This window comes from Spermophilus citellus, assembly GCF_964194105.1.
Source record: "Spermophilus citellus genome assembly, chromosome: 12".
In the NCBI taxonomy this organism is placed as follows: Eukaryota; Metazoa; Chordata; class Mammalia; order Rodentia; family Sciuridae; genus Spermophilus; species Spermophilus citellus.
In genome coordinates this window covers 94619236-94635442 of record NC_138198.1, presented here as the reverse complement: position 1 = coordinate 94635442, position 16207 = coordinate 94619236, and the positions used below count along the sequence as shown (strand labels likewise).

Sequence of the window (16207 nt, the reverse complement as noted above, 5' to 3'; positions counted from 1 at the left end):
TAAAAGTCCCTAAAAGATATTCACCATCTTGAGATGCTAAGGAGACAAAAGATGCTTTGCTGCCCCCAAGAAGAATTTGGACTTGACTTTGAATTTGAAATACTGCCCTTGAAATATCTTGAAATAATGCCATCTGACCACAAGAGGGCACCACTGACAAGATGCCAATTCAGAATGATCAGCGAAGCAGCTGAGAGATTCTTTAGGAGCCTATGGTTCCAAAGCATATGAACCACAGGTTTGGGTTAAAAATTGCAAAGCTTTTATTTATACAGTATATTCATAATTCACCTGGTAACCAAATTATTTGTTATGTTTGAATTTCATAATTATTAATTTCATCAGAATTTTCATTGAATCTTTATAGTCTCCTACTGTGTATTAGGCCCTGTTCTAGCTGCTAAGGATACAGCAGTGAACAATGTAGGTGAGATCCCTGCCATTCCAGCCTCACATTCTATGAAACAAGGAATAAAACCCAGCAAATACACACAGAACATGGCAGGGGGTGGTAAGTGCCATGAAGATGCATAAGCAGAAGGGCTGGTGGCTACTTTCATCCAGGTCTCCAGGTAAGTCCTATCTGAGGAAGCTCATTTAATCAGAGACCAAGTGAAGTCAGGAGCAAGGGAAAGAACTCAATTTTGGTTTTTGTTTGTTTGTCTTTATTGTGTTTTATATGGGGGACTGAACCCGGGATGCTCAACTACTGAGCTACATTCCCAGCCCTTTTTTATATTTTATTTAGAGACAAGGTCTCACTAGGTTGCTTAGGATCCTACTAAGTTGCTGAGGCTGGCTTTCAATTTGAGATCCTCCTGCCTCATCCTCCCAAGCCACTGACTTACAGGAGTGAGCCACCATGCCCAGCAGACAGAAGGTTTTGTTAGCATCTAGTGGCAACCTCAACTAGCAGGGTGGTTAGTTCCCTATCCCAACTCCATGGTGTCCCCTGCTGCTAGACCAGCAGAACCTTGGGTCAGGGGACATTTTCACCTCTTACACATTTGGCCATCACCATCTGGGAGAATCCTGGCTATGACCCATACCTCCTGCCTTGACGCCTGAAGAAGAAGCACAAACCAACAAAGCTAGGCAAGGCCTTGTCCTCTGAGGATCAGTGACAGCCAGCCCTCAAACTCTCTCAGTGACTCACTCTTTGTGGGGCTCATGGAGGCCCCAACCACTGCAGTGCAGGCCTGGGGACCTCTGGCTCAGTTCATTTTTCCTGCTAACCAGATCTGACCCAAGCTGCTGTTGACTGGGTGCACTCTTGTTCCTTAGGGTGTTTTCTGTCAAGATCATTGTTGCAATTTGCTGCCACCCTTTGTGGGTGCTACAGAATCACAATCTGGCCCATGACCTCTTCACTTCCCTGTGGGCCTGTTCACCTCTATGAAAGGTTAGTACTATGGTTAGTACTATGAAGAAGCCTACACACAGGGGCAGAGGTCACCATGAAGCCTGTGGCACACTCCAGTGACCTCTGCCTCCCAGATCTGAGCCTTGCCACCAGCGGATCCCTTCCAGCAATGTCTAATTCCTCTGACCCTGTAGCTTGAACAATCCTAAGGCTGCATATGCCAGACCTGCCTTGGAGACTCCACCAGCCACCCCCATGGCAAAGTTACCTTTCAGTCACCGACTGCCTTGGGATGTAGAAGTCCTCTCCTGCAAGGTAGGCAGCGGCAGTCCCTCCTCCAAAGTAGTTCTTCCTCAGGAGAGGAGCCACACGATTATTGACCAGCAGAGCACCCAGACCAGTGGGGAATCCAAAGATCTTATAAAAGGAGATGGGGACAAAGTCGGCCTGATGAGCCGACAGGTCCAAAGGCGAGGTGGTCACATAGGAGGCTGCATCCAGCAGCACAAACCACTTCCCAGGCACGCTCACGGGGCTCATCCGCCCAGACTTGACCTCTCCTATCCAGGACAGCGGGTATCTGGTTCCTGAATAGTTACTCTGAGCTGGGTAACAAAAGAGATGCAAAAGCTGGCAGTTTGGATCACAGGCCACAGCACCCTGTTCCTTGGCTGACCACATATCCTCTGGACTGACCGCAGTGGATGTGGCATTCATGGCCATGACCACATTCCTTATTCCTACTACGGAGGTGTGACTGTCGGTGAGGTAACAGAACTGACTTCCGCTGCTGTTTGGGCTCTGAGACACCCATGGAAAGGCCTCGGCCACCAGTTTGAGAGCAGCTGTGCTGCCAGCAGTGAAGATCACGCTGTACTCCTCTGGCGTGGTGTGGAAGTGGGCCAGGATCCTGCGAGAAAGAGCATCATGCAGAGCCTTGGTCTCAGCTCCAGCACTGAATGATTGAAGGTTGTTTTCTTTCTTTTTTGGCACCAGGGGATTGAACCCAGGGGCACTCAACCACTGAGTCACACTCCCCACCCCTCTGTGTGTGTATGTGTGTATATGTGTTTTATTTAGAGACAAGGCCTCGCTGAGTTGCTGAGGCTGGCTTTGAACTCCTGATCCTCCTGCCTCAGGCTCCCGAGCTGCTAAGATTACAGGGGCGTACCACCAGACCTGACTATGTTGTTTTCTTTCTGCTGAAAGGACATCTCTACTTGAAAAGCTAGAGAAAAAAATCCCGATAGGTTTAGCCACATTGTGAAATTAGGGTTGGGGCTGAGAAAGCCATGGGAGAGATCAGGCTCAAATCCACAATCACAAATCCCATCTTCAACCTGAATGATAAAAATCAACAATGACCTAAATGTTGGTTGAAAAGACCTTCTACTTGACACTTCCTCCCTAGTTCTGTCACAAGTTTTAAGTCATCAGCTTATTTCACATAGCTTTTAATACTGACAACCTGATTGCAAAACTGTATCAGTTTCAAATTTGAAATAACAAGAAATTGTGTCAATCCAAGTAACTTGAGGGACCACCTGGAAATTATTTTCCAGAAACCAATTATGTGGAAAAGTACAATGCGCTGTTTAATATGCAAATACTAGTACAATTAGCTGTTTAATATGCTAATACTATTCCTATGGTGGGGTACCATAGGAATAAAACAGATGCCTAATAAAACATGAAAAGTGGAGAAGTGCTTTTCTTCTTTCTGAGAACAAGACCTCAGAACCCGGTTCACTCCTTGGCACTCTGACACATGCTCAGAGGCACATCAAACAGCTATGTGACCTCAGAGCCACATACCTGTGTTTCGTCTGCCCCATTCTACATTTAATACATTCTCGCTTTCCTGTCCTCTGACCCCGGAGTATATTGTCATGATTGCATTGCTTCTTAGCTAAGTGTGATCTTCCTGAAACCCATTCAGAGCTTTTTTGGGATTAAGGCAGGTGCTAGGAAGGAAGTGTGTCCACCAAGGTGGTCAGCTCAGGCTGGTGTCCCTGTTGCTCACCTGTAGCGCACATGCTCCACAGTGTCATGGGTGAGCTTGCTGATGGTATTCTGGCTGTGAGGATTACCTGGCAGGTTACAAAGACAAAGCCTTAGAGTTACTACCATGATCTCTCCTTTTATGTCCCTTCAAAACCCTGACCCTCTACTTCTTAAAGGTCTAAGCATAAAAGAGCCATATGACCCAGCAATTCCACTCCTAGGAATCTACCCAAAAGAAATAAAAACTTATGTTCACACACAGACTTGCACATGGATGTTCATAGCAGCTCTAGGCATAAGGCCAAGTTCTGGAAATAACATAAATGTTCAATAACGAATGAACAGACAGACAAAATACATTACCTCCCCACAAAGGACAATTCTTTGGCAATAAAAAGGAACAAACTACTATGTCATGAATGAACTTCAAAAGCATGCTAAGTGAAAGGTTCCAGACATGAGAGCCCACTTGTTGTATGATTCCATGGACCATGATTCCACAGAGCACATGAAAGATCTAGCAAAACAACTGTATAGAGATACTAAAAGTATTTAGATTATGGGTTGCCTGGGCTAGGAGTGGCAACAAAGATTAACTGTAAATGGGTATGGAGAATCTCAGGGTGGGGTGGGAAGAAAATGTTCCAGCTGATGCGCAATGGTTGCAATCACTCAATCAAAATGCTAAAATTCGTTGACTTGTATGGATGAAATAGATGAAGTTTGGGTTATGTAAAATATTACTCAATAAAGTCATTTAAACAAATAAAACAAAACCTTCCTCTTACTTGTAAAATAAGTTGGGACCCAGGAAGAGGGTTTGGGAGCTAGCAGTCAGCTCAGAGGTAGCTGGCCGGGTTCCACGAGAGGTGGCCAGAGGCACAACCTCAGGAGCCTGCCCTCTCCTCCAAGCATGATCACACCATGACACCATTTATTAGTCCCCATCTGGTGCCCTGCCATTCCCACCCCTGCTGCTGGTACTGTCCTTGCATAAGTGCACCACCCTGGATACATAAAAGGGCCAGCACATGTCCCCTCATCCTCCCACTCCCAAAACTTAAGGCTCTCCCAAATTCACCCTTCTCTTTGATGGATTCTAGTCTTTTCCCCCCTCTTTGTATCCTCCTTGTGTGTCCCAGAGTATTGGAATCTCCCTCAAATCTTGGTTCTCAGACATGAATCCAGATGTCTGAAAGGCCTGACAAATAGGGGTTGGGGACCAGCAACTCAGAAGGTGCAGGACAGTGTGTGCACAGCCTTAGTTTGTGTTTCGTTTGTTTTTCCCCTAGACCACATTGAAGGGTCACACTGGATTTATGGCTACTGAAGCAATCAGACTCACCTTGGTTTTAGCCCTGCATCATTAGGACACCCTGAATCTCTCTGCAGCCATCTCGTAGGCTTAACATGTTTCCCATAGTGGTGGCTCTTGTAAAGGTTACAGCAGAAACACTGTGGGTCTCTTTGAAAATCATAGATGATAGTCTCCATGGAGAAAGGGTCTGTGTTTATTTTTCTCCCATTATAGCACCAAGATAAAGTCACTCACTGGCACCTTCCCTGAAGGCTTCACCAGATTTAAAGATCTGCTGTCTTCTCAGAGCCATGATTCAAAGCCCTTACCATGGCATAACAGGACTGTCATGAACTGAGACAGCTGTGGGAGTGTGGGGTTGGGTTCTGGAGTTAAAATGCCAGGATTCAGAACTCAGCTCTCTCAGCTCCAATACTTCCTGACTGTGTAGCCTCAAGTTAGTTACTAACCCTCTCTGGGCCCCTATTTGCTCACAGATAACTCAAGGGTAATAACAGAACCTATAGCTCTTTAGTTATTGTGAGGATGAACAAAAGTTAACACATGTAAGCATTTGAGAAATACCTGAGCCCTAGGTGGGTGTAATGATCACTTTTATCATTACAAATATTATAACTGCTACTGTGGCTAGTATTACAAATTTCCTTTCCATCCAAGGTTATCTTCTGATCATGTTGTGCTGCTGATTAATACCCTCAGTGACTGCCCGTTGTTCTTAGAGGAACCATCAAGCTCTTCAGAGCATCTCCAATGCCCTGCCCTCACCTCCTTCTCTACATAGACCTCTACCACTCTCCTACCCTCTGTGTTCCTGGGCTACTTCCTGAATCCCCTACCAGATCTTGGTTCTTGCTGTGTCCACTACCTGCAGGCTTTCTCCTCCTCTTGTCCAAGTGAAATTCAGCTCATCCTTCAGCATCCACTCCACTCCCAAGAAAGCTTTCCTTGGCGTACACGCTGCTAACCCCACTGTCTCTCAGCAGATGTAGACTCCCATGGCGCCAGCCACCTTTTCAAAGCCCTTCACGCACTTGTTAATTGCATTTATTTGGAGATTACTTAATTATAGTCTTGTCTACCAAGACTAGATGATAGTCTCCATGGAGAAAGGGTCTGTGTTTATTTTTCTCCCACTATAGCACCAAGCCCATGTACCATGGTGGTTTAATAAGTATGGAATGAATGAATGAATGAATGAAGTGTGTCCCTCCTGCTGTTCCACCCTCTACACTGTAGAGTCACTCACAACACCAAACACAGCACCTTTGAACTTCTGTGCCTTCCAGACACGGACCCCTTCTTCTGGATGTAACCTATTTATCCCTGATCGAGAACCTTCCATCCCAAGCATGTGTTTGGTACAGAATCATCCTGGGTGCTTGTCTGACTTCCCATCTGATACGGGGCTTAGTCAGCTTTGTGTGCACAACATGTTCTCCATCTATTAATCCAACATTATTAAACATAGATTAATCATCTGCATATATAATTAGCTAAAGTCAATTTGGGGGTGTTTTTCTTTACCATAAATATTTTTCATGAGATCATTCGTGAAGCTTGTAAGCTGGCTCTGGGGGAACAAGGTGGCTCCTGCATGGTCAAGGTAGACAGTTCCTGAAAAGAAAGAAAAAAAATATTGCAGTTTGTTGCTCATAGACCTTCCAGTCATCTACATCTGGTTTGTGTGACCAGTGCCCCTTCAATGCACTTCAATGTTTTAACACCAGGACACTGATGCCCCCTGCACCTCTTGATAAGAGCTTCTTAATCCAAGTGTAGGCATGAACAATGGCAGAAAATGCCCTTCTAATGTTGAGTGACATTTAAGACCCTCAGAGAGCCTTCCTGACTAACCAGCTTTCTTATGAAGCTGGACCAGTGTCCCACAGAGTGGAGGTGCCCGAAGACACTGGGGATGAATACAGCTGTGACTCAGGCGCTGCCCTGGAGGTTCCGTGCATTCCCCTGATAGGTGAGCCTGGGTTCACCCTCAAACCCAGAATAGCTATGAGAACTGCAGAGAATTTGAGAGAAAGAAACAAATCTTCTAGTCTCTCTCCTGAAGAAAGAAATTCAAATTTAATGAACATAAGATACCATGGTTTATCTACTAGCTTGGCAGAGATCAAAAGGTTGGATATCTAACTATGGGGGCAAAGACTAGGCAGCACCCTACTGGCTAGAAATTGGTACAACTCTTTTTTTTTATAATTCTTATTAATGTGTTATAATCATACACACTAGTGGGATTCACGATGCCATATTTGTACACGTACATAACAATTTGAGCAATCAAATTTTCCAGTGATTTCTCTTTCTCTTTCTTCAGTACAGCTTAATGGATCAGTCATTTGGCAGCATAAGTAGCACTTTAAAATGCAAATACTCTTTGACACAGCAATTCCTCCTCTAGGTATTTTATCTTATGAAGACCCAAGCTTTTGTGAAATGAACTGTATATGAGGGTATTCAGTGCAATATTTACTGTAATAGCAAAAGAATAAGGACAAACGTCTATCAACATGTACTTCAAAGAAAGAATTATTGAATACCCTACATGAGGCACTACGTTCGATCCTCAGCACCACGCAAAAACAAGTAAATCAAATAAATGTATTGTGTCCAACTACAACTAAAAAATAAATGTTTAAATAAATAAATTTTAGTATCCAATTGTCTCTTTTTGTTATTATTGTTGCTTAAGTTTTTGTTGTCATAAGTCATTACCTAACCCAATTATTGAATACCCTAGTACATTATAAGCACTGTTATGGAACAAACTCTGAGATGCACTTTCCACAGCCTACAAAGTAAATAGATCCATTTGTTCCTTTGTTCACTTAACAATATTTTTTTATTCAGGTAGGGTGAATTTTTATTTTACAACAACTTTATTGATATATAATCCACAAGCTGTGAAATTAGTGGCTTTTGGTATATTAACACTGTTACGCAACTGTCACTACTAATTTTAGAACATTTTTATTCACCCCAAAAGAAGTCCCATAACCATTATCATTCATATACCAGCCCCCCCAGCCTCACCCCGGCAGTCACTAGTCTAATCTTCTGTTTCCAAAGATTTGCCTATTCTGAACATTTCACATAAATGGAACCATTCAATGTGAGGTCTTTTGTATCTGACCTCTTTTATTTGATGTCATGTTTTGCTTAAGTTTTTGTTGTCATAAGTCATTACCTAATCCAATGTCCTGAAGATCTATGTTTGTGCTTTCTTCTAACAATTTTATACTTTTTGCTCTTACAGTTAGGTCTTTATTGATTTTGAACTAATTTTTGAATAAAGTGTGAGGGAGAGGGCATGTGGATATCCAGTTGTTCCAACATCATTTGTTGAAGAGACCACATTCTTTCCCCCATTAAACAGTTGAGCATCCCTGATGAAAACCAACTGGCCACAGATGCATGTGTTTCTAGACCTACAATTCTATTCTGTTCTGTTGGTCTATCCGTATGCCATCTATTCTGTTGGTCTCTATGTCTATCCATATGCCAATACCTCACTGTCTTGATTACTATAACTTTGCAGTAAGTTCTGAAACCAGGAAGTGTGGATCTTCTAACTTTGTTTTCAAGATTGTTTTGGCTCTACTGAGTCCTTCACATTTCTATATGAATCTTACGATCTGTTTATCAATTTCTGCAAAAATGCAGCTAGCTAGAATGATTCTGAAGTAGGTAGAGCAAATTTGGCCTACATACTGTGTTGGGTAAAGAAAGATTTTAACATTAACTCCTTTTCTTATTAACTGTGAAATTTGGCAAAATCTTTATTTTAAAAATAGAGTATTAATGTAAATCATAAGAATATCATATTATGTTAGACAAAACATAAGAAGCACACTGTTTCATGAATACTTTTTTTCCCTCTTGCACTAACATTATTTTTCCATTTAAGTACTTAGATAAACACACTTAAATAAATTTATCAAAGCTGTTCCAATGGGAAGGGAAGCTGGTATTCTTATAAGATTTGAATTGAATCTGTACATCAGTGTAGGGATTATTGCCATCTTAACAACATTAAGTCTTTCAATCCACAAATACAGGTTGTTTTTCCATTTATTTAGGTCTTTAATTTCTTTCAATGATGTTTTGCAGTTTTCATTGTATGTCTTGCACTTATTTATTTACTTATTTTATTGGTGCTGGGGATTGACCCAGGGGTTACATTGATTGACCCACTAAGTTACATCCTCAGTCCTTTTTATTTTTTATTTTGAGACAGGATCTCACTAAGTTGCTGAGACTAGCCTTTAACTTGCAATCCTCCTGCCTTAGCCTCCCGAGTCACTGGGATTAAAGGTAGGTAATATGGAACCCACCTATCTTCTATTTATTTTGATAATTTTTCCTGTATGTTTTATTCTTGTTGAATAAAGAATTATTTTCCTAGTTTCACTTTTATAATATCCATTGCTAGGGTATAGAAATTGGCTTGATCTTTGCACATTAATCTTGTATCCTGCAAGCTTGCTGAACTAGATTTTTAATTGTCTTACTTTGGTGTGTGCATTCCTTAGGATTTTCTACATCCAAGATTATGTTATCAGCAAATAGATACATTTTTTTATTTCTTCTTTTCTAATCTGGATGCCTTGTATTCCACTTTCTTGCCTAATTGCCCCAACTAGAACCTTTAGTACAATGTTGAATAAAAGTGGTAAGAACAAACGTCTTGTTCCTTATCTCAGGACGAAGGCTTTCAGGCTTTTTCCATTAAGTATGATGTTATCTGTGGAGGTTTTCATGATGACCTTTATCAAGTTCATTAAATTTTCTTTTATTTCTAGTCTATTGAGGGTGTTTCCATTCAACAAATATTTATTTAGCACTTACTTTATACCAGGCACTGTATAAGAGCTGAAGACACAACAATGAACAAAACAGAAGCTAGCCTGATAGTGGCAGAGAATTACCATAAACAACTAAATGCAAACTATGGCAGGTAGTGAGAAATGTTATGGCTCACTTAAGAAACATTTTCTTTAAAGTGCACACACATACAAATATAGACAACCACCAGAAAGGCACACAAGACACAACTGACAGCAACTGACTCTGGGGTGGTTACAATGGCTGCAGCTAGAATGACGACGGGGAGGTTCTTTGGCCATTCTTCAATTTCATTTGGCACCTTTTGAATCTGATACCATTAAAATGTATTACATAGTCTAAACTGTTTAAATAAGGCTCTCTTTTATTAAAGCTTCAGAAACATAACTTTAAAATTAAAAGAAATGTTTTTGTTCACCCAGGCTTCAAGACCCAACAGTGCACACATGAAGCCCCAATACACAGTTGAGGCCCAGGTGACTCCTGTGAAGCTCCATGACCCTTGATAAGAGTCTTCTGCAGGACCATTTTAAAAAAGCTTTCTCTGACCTTTGGTCCAACAGTTAATTTGGGGTGGGGGGGAGCAACTGTGTTAGATCAGCCAAGGTCTGATTTGGGGAGGTAGAGCAGCAGAGTGGTTAACAGGGCAGAACCCAAGTGAACCAATCTGGATTAAATTTTGGCTCCATCACTAACCACTCTGGGATCCTGTTTCTACATCTGCAGATGGGACTAAATGAGTTGATATATGACAACACCCAGTCCAGTGCCTGGGACAGAGTAAACACCCCACAGTTTTAGCTGACATTAAAAGCAGGCAAATGACTCAAAGCCAAGAAAAAGAATTCCAGGTCTATTCCAAGCCATGCCTCTGCCATTCTCTGTTGTATTCAGTGAGTTGTTATCAATCAGCTCCCTAAGTCTTCATGAACTACTTGAACTAAATCTATGTATTCAATATGCTCCCTTCGCTAAGACAAGGAAATTCCCAACCAACGGGTTGGGTAAAACATTTCAGCTGTAAAGGTTCAGCATTTAATTATACAGACCTACACTTAGACAGATAAATGTTCAAACCCACAGAAAATCTTCAAGGAGGGAGAGGAAAGGAGAGAAGGTGAAGGTTATGTTAGTTTGGTTTGTTTGGATGGTTAGATCTTTCCTGCCCTCTCTCCAGTTAATTTATTTCCATAAGGGGGAAAAAGGTGAACCAGTTCTGAGACTCCCACACAACCAAAATGTAGGGGAAATACTGGGAATTGCAAACACTAGGTAAATAGAGAACACACACAACACTGTCACAAATACAATTGATGTTAAAAAGTCTCTGGGGGTGGGGGAGTGCTATTCTCTGAGGAACCAGAGTGAAACCAGGAGGAACTCAGAACATACCTCTACTTTTCAGGATAGTGTTGGGAGAGGTCAGCCAATTCAGGGATCCAAGTTTAGAGGAGATTTAAGAGATTAAGGAGGTGTAGTCCTGGAAGCATTATGGACTGAATGACACAGACTGGGATTTGCTTCAAAAGAATAGAGGGCCTCCCTCCCTCTGCACCTGTGGGTATTCTTAGTATAAGACTTTATTTCTGTGTGGTAGGAAATTTTTGTAATAGAAGGAGAAAGAGGGAGGAGGGATATGTCCAGCAAGTGACAGTGTGACATGGAAGAATAGGAAGGGAGTTGAGAGGTTGGCAAAGAACACCCTGTCCCTCCTGACTCTCTCTACTTAAGTATAGAGGGGACAACACAAGGAGGAGGCCAGGGTCCTCAAAGCCTACCAAAAGGGGGGAAAAGTTATCATTATAAAACATAAGGAGGACTGGGACTGTAGCTCAGTGGCAGAGCACTTGTTTTGCATGTGTGAGGCGCTGGGTTCCATCCTCAGCACCACATAAAAATAAATAAAATAAAGATATGTAGTCCATCTACAACTGCAAAAAAAAAAAAAAAGAGAGAGAGAGAAAGAAAAAGAAAAAGAAAGAAAGAAAGAAAGAAAAGAAAACAACTCAAATCATTGCTATCCTGCCACAAACAGGAGCAGTCACCAGTTTATCACCATGAAACAAATAAACCAAGGTGTCCTGGCCCCTGACCTGTCCACTTCATCTGCCCCCTTCCACCCTTGGGCACAGGGTTCTGAGGCTTGACTAATCCCCTACCCTTAAGGGTCCTGGCACAAGGGCGAGTCCCGAACCCACAGCAGTGGGGCTGGGGTCAGTCATCGCCAGCTCGATCTTGATTTCCAATTCAATCAGCAGGTTCCACAAAAGCACGCCACGATCCCGATCTTCGTGTCCAATTTACTGGCTTGTCCTGTTCTTGAAAATTCAAATTGCAGGGTTCGCTAATTTTTCTAATCCCCCAGAGAGCTAGAGCTAGGATGACCTGGGAGGCATTGCTCTAACTGCGGGAATGAGAAAAATGAGGTTTGGGAAATAAAAGCCACTCCTGACCCCTGCCAGCGAAGTCTGGGGCGCCGCTTTGGGAGACCCCTGCCCCACGACCTCAGCCTCTGGGTCCCCAGCTCGCGATCCCTCAGAGCCACTCTCCCAACTCCACTGGCTGGCCGCCCACGCACCGCTCCTGTCTCAGGGCGTGCATCAGAGAAGTCAAGGCCGCTGGACCTCTTGCATTTTGCAACGCCCGTGGTGTAGTTGGACCTTTAGAATACGGGGGACGGGAGGGCAAGAAGAATCCTAAGCCGGTTTCGCCAGGGCTGGGGAAAGGTGGGAAGGATCTAGGTTGGTCCTGCCCCACTGGAGCGATAGACTAGGGAGCCACTTCCCATGAAACCGACGCGTGGACACATCCTTCCTACTCTTTTCAATTCAAAACGCGCCCTAAATGACAGCGCCGCCACCACTTGGAGCTGGAGCGCCTTTCCTGTGGGTTACAGGAGCCGCGTGCCCCGCACGCCCGCCCGCCTCACCTGCCAGGCGGCCGAACTCGCTCTCCCGCATGTCGAGCAGGCTGCGCGGACCGTACCCGTAAGCGAGGCGCGCCGCGCTCGAGTCGCGGAACCGCGTGAAAGCCAGCAGCTCGGCCCCGGATTCTGTCGCTTCGCTAGCCATGGCCCAAGCTGTCAAAGCCGGCAGGGTCTGGGAGGTACATAAGACCGATCCACGGTGACTCCGCCCCGGCCGCGTCTCTGGGGCAGCGCCGGTCCTTGACCCGGGGGCGGCGCCTCGAGGGACTGTCCCGCTCTCTCCGGACGCGCTGACTCAGGGGTTTCACTTCGGTCCGCCTTTTTTACACCTGGAGCCGAGAGAGCGAGAGCCCGCTCTGCTGCCTCTTTGAACGAATTTCCGGTGTAGCCCGCGGAGCTCCCCAGAACCCTGGAATGCAAAATCCTTGTTTAGCTGTCTGTCGTGGAAATGCAGGTGCACGAAGCAACCTAGGGTTTTCCCTGCTGGCCATCCTGAAAACCGTGATTCTATTCCGCACGGCGACCCCGGGGACCTTCACCCACCGTAGTGTGAGCCGGCCTCTGCGCAGCGGGCGTTTACGAAGAGATTTGGATTTCTCCAGTTGTTGCTCCCCGGTGGGACTTGTGCTCCGCGATTCTGAGAATGTGGCTAAGCAAAGGGTAGAATAGGAAAATCACTACGCAATCCACAAGCTGGTTGATAAAGCTCTCTGCGGCTGCGCAAGGTTGGAACCGGGAAGCTTGGGTGCGACCCGGACGGGAGCGCCTCCTCTGCTCCGCCCTCGGGCCGCACCCGGAGAGCCCCGGCAGAGTGTCCCGGGGCATTAGTCTGTCAAGCAGGGAGGGGCCGGAAAACCAGGAGCGGGAAGTGTGAGGCTGGGGATCTGAAGGTGTCAGAATCGTGGGCCAGGTAGGCCCCAGGAGTATGGGGTACTTCTGCGATCCCAAGTACGTGGTGGGCTACCCAAAGATCAGGAGACCAGGACTTCGAATCCAAGTGAGGCGAATGGTAAGGAAGTGTGAAGGTACTGTGCCTACAGTCATGCTGCAGGCCTGCCACCAACTCCTCACTGGTCCGCTGTCGGTCCTGTAGCCTAAGAGGAATCTGAGCTGTTTCATGCTGAGGTCCCAGAAGGCCAGTTCTGCAGAAACAGTTCTTTCCACTCCTAGAGACCTCTCTCACCAAGAACCTGAAAATTTTCTGCCTACCCATTTGGGCAGACAGGAGAGAAGGGCTCAATTATGCACTCTCTCCCATTGCTCGAGGTTTTGTCACTGATCTAGCTCCCACGGCCCCCTTCCCTGCCTCATGATGATGTCTCCCCAAATGCCCTTGATTTCAGGTTAACAGACCCTACTTACAGGGTCCCCTATCAATAGGATCCATTTGCAAGAATGTCCTCTATATATAAGACCTTCATTCACAATTTCTTTCATTCATTCACTTGGCCAAATGTGAATGAGTGCTTCTCAGAATTAGGCTCTGTGGTGGTAGAGGAAGAAAGCTCATGCTGAGGAGCTAGAATTTCATTTTTAAGGCTTTGGAGCAAAAGTGCCCCTAGAAGTGATTTAAGTAGACCAGTCTAATGACCATGGCCAGACTAGATGAAGCTGTGAAAACTGGGGACAGGGAAACCAGCTGTAACTTCTTGCAACTGTTCTGGCTCCAGTCCCTGAAGATGAAGCCTGAGGCTTTGGAAAGGAGCATTCATTCCTTTGGTCTTCTTGGACAGCTGCTTCCTACAAGGAACATGGTAGACATTGGAAAGACAATAGTCAGTAAGGCTGAGAGCAGAGGACTTCTCTGCTGAAAGCCAAGGCCGACTGGAAGAGAGTTTCCCTACTAGGAGAATGCAGAGATACCTTCCCAGAGGGTCCCAGAAGAGGAAGCAGGGGGAGGAAAGGCAATATTCCATGTGCAAGAGCCTAGAGATAGCAAATGGCTCAGCAGATTCCAGAAGCAGGACATTCAATGAGGCTGGGACATTCTGGAGCTCGGTGGGGATAAAGGGTGGGATGGAGAGCAAGAGAAATGAGTGGAGTCAGATTGCAATGTGGAGCAGGGACCTGGCCTTGGTCAGGTAGAGACAGGAAGATGTTAGGGAGTCTCACTGTAGTACAGTGACTGGATCTTTGGTGGCACTGAGGAGGGGTTGATTTCAGGGAGGCTGTAGACAGGACTGTCAGAGGTTGAGCAGTGAGTGCTGATCTGAGTGTTTCTCCTGGTGAGGAGCAGTGAGTGCTGATCTGAGGCCCGGATGGTATAGAAGTTTTGAATTCAGAAACAAAGGAAGCCTAAGTAGGACTGGGCTGGGAGTATGTGGTGCTGTGGCGTGGGGAGATCAAGTGAATGCAGGGAGGATGGGGCTCAGGCACAGGGAGACAATTTGGAGCTTCAATCAGGACTTATAAGTGGAAATTCAGGTGCAGAGCTCAAGATGGATGCAGTGTCTATAGTCATATGGAGGACTTGTGAAGAGAGCACCCCAGAAGCTCAGGAAGCTGGTGGAGCTATGGGATCAGTGGCACTTAAGTGTTGCTTGCCTCATGCCATAGATGGTTGAGTCGAGGGAGAGAACCAGAGCCGAATGCCATGGACATCTCTGAGGCTGAGAGGCCGATTAGGAGAAGGATTTAGAGGTTGTCTCACAAGCCAGCCCTGGAAGACCTTTGCCTCTCAGTCTTGGAGGAAGTTGGTGGCAAGGACGGAGATGGTAGTGTGGCTACAATTAGGATGGATCAAACCTCTACCAATTTGTCAAGATGTGGGGGTGGGTATTTCCAAGAAGGCCAAGTTTGGTTTGGATAATGAAATTAATTTAGTATTTCCTGTTAGAGTGAAATATACACCTCCCTAAGGAAGAGATCCTGCAGAGCTAGATATTAAGGTAGCTAGGAAACAAGAAGGCTGGCACAGCAGAGGGACAGGTTTCTGCTAAAGCCTGGCAGTGTGCCCTGGTTGAAGCAACTTGAGAGCAGTGGAAAGAGGGACCAGAAACCCCAGGAAGCTCCCTCCCCTGGAGTGAAATGAGACCTTTGCTGTGAATAGAAGCTAAAAGGGCAGCTTGAAATCATGGCATGGTCGGGAACAAGGCTCCATTATATCTACACTCAAAATGTTCAAAACAACAAAAACCCACCAGTACTAGGCAGACCACAGGACTGAGAGGGCAGGAACACCCAGAATATCTTCCTGAAGTTGCTTCCCTGGGAGCTTGGCTTCTCCCTGTGTTCATTCAGGAGCAAGTCCATGGGCCAGGACCAGCCAGCCCCTTCTTAGTCCACTCTGTGCTGATACCTTACCTACCTCCTACTCTTTGCCTCTTCTTTATGCCACCAAGACAAGGAAAGGATTGGATACCAGGTATTCTATTTATATTTGCAAATGCTTTCTCTCCCAACTATCTGTGTGGTCAAGTTAACTCAAGTTTACCGTGGATTCAGCAAAGATGTGATAATACACTGTGCTAGATGCTGTGGACAAAAAGAAAACCATCTAATGCCCCAATGTTTAGACTTTGGTAGGCTTCTATAATGAGCTTGCATTGGTTGCCCATCCAGTACCCACTGCCCCTGGTTTTGCTTTAGAAAGCCACCCAAACACAGCAGCCATGTGGTCAGACTATGCCTCCAGCTCCAGGATAGGTCATCTCATGTTTCATTACATCCAACATGCAGGCCCCAGACACTCAATGTGTGGCTTTCTCCTGCACTGTCATTGGTATAGGGATAGTCCAGT

At 45.1% G+C, this 16207-nt stretch overlaps 1 protein-coding gene across 2 annotated transcripts in view; it reads right to left on the bottom strand.

Annotated features, from left to right (window-relative positions):
- MOCOS (molybdenum cofactor sulfurase) overlaps positions 1 to 12613 on the bottom strand; it is a gene marked incomplete at its 5' end in the record, with an annotated part of 52771 nt that extends 40158 nt beyond the window's left edge. For both annotated transcript variants that reach the window (XR_014018191.1, XM_081262621.1), the window contains 4 exons: positions 1632 to 2273; positions 3387 to 3453; positions 6210 to 6299; positions 12472 to 12613. Coding sequence is in view for 1 of the 2 variants with exons in the window: in XM_081262621.1 (XP_081118747.1) it covers positions 1632 to 2273; positions 3387 to 3453; positions 6210 to 6299; positions 12472 to 12613 (941 nt within the window). The remainder of the gene's footprint in view (positions 1 to 1631; positions 2274 to 3386; positions 3454 to 6209; positions 6300 to 12471) is intronic.
- Positions 12614 to 16207: the final 3594 nt, after the last annotated feature.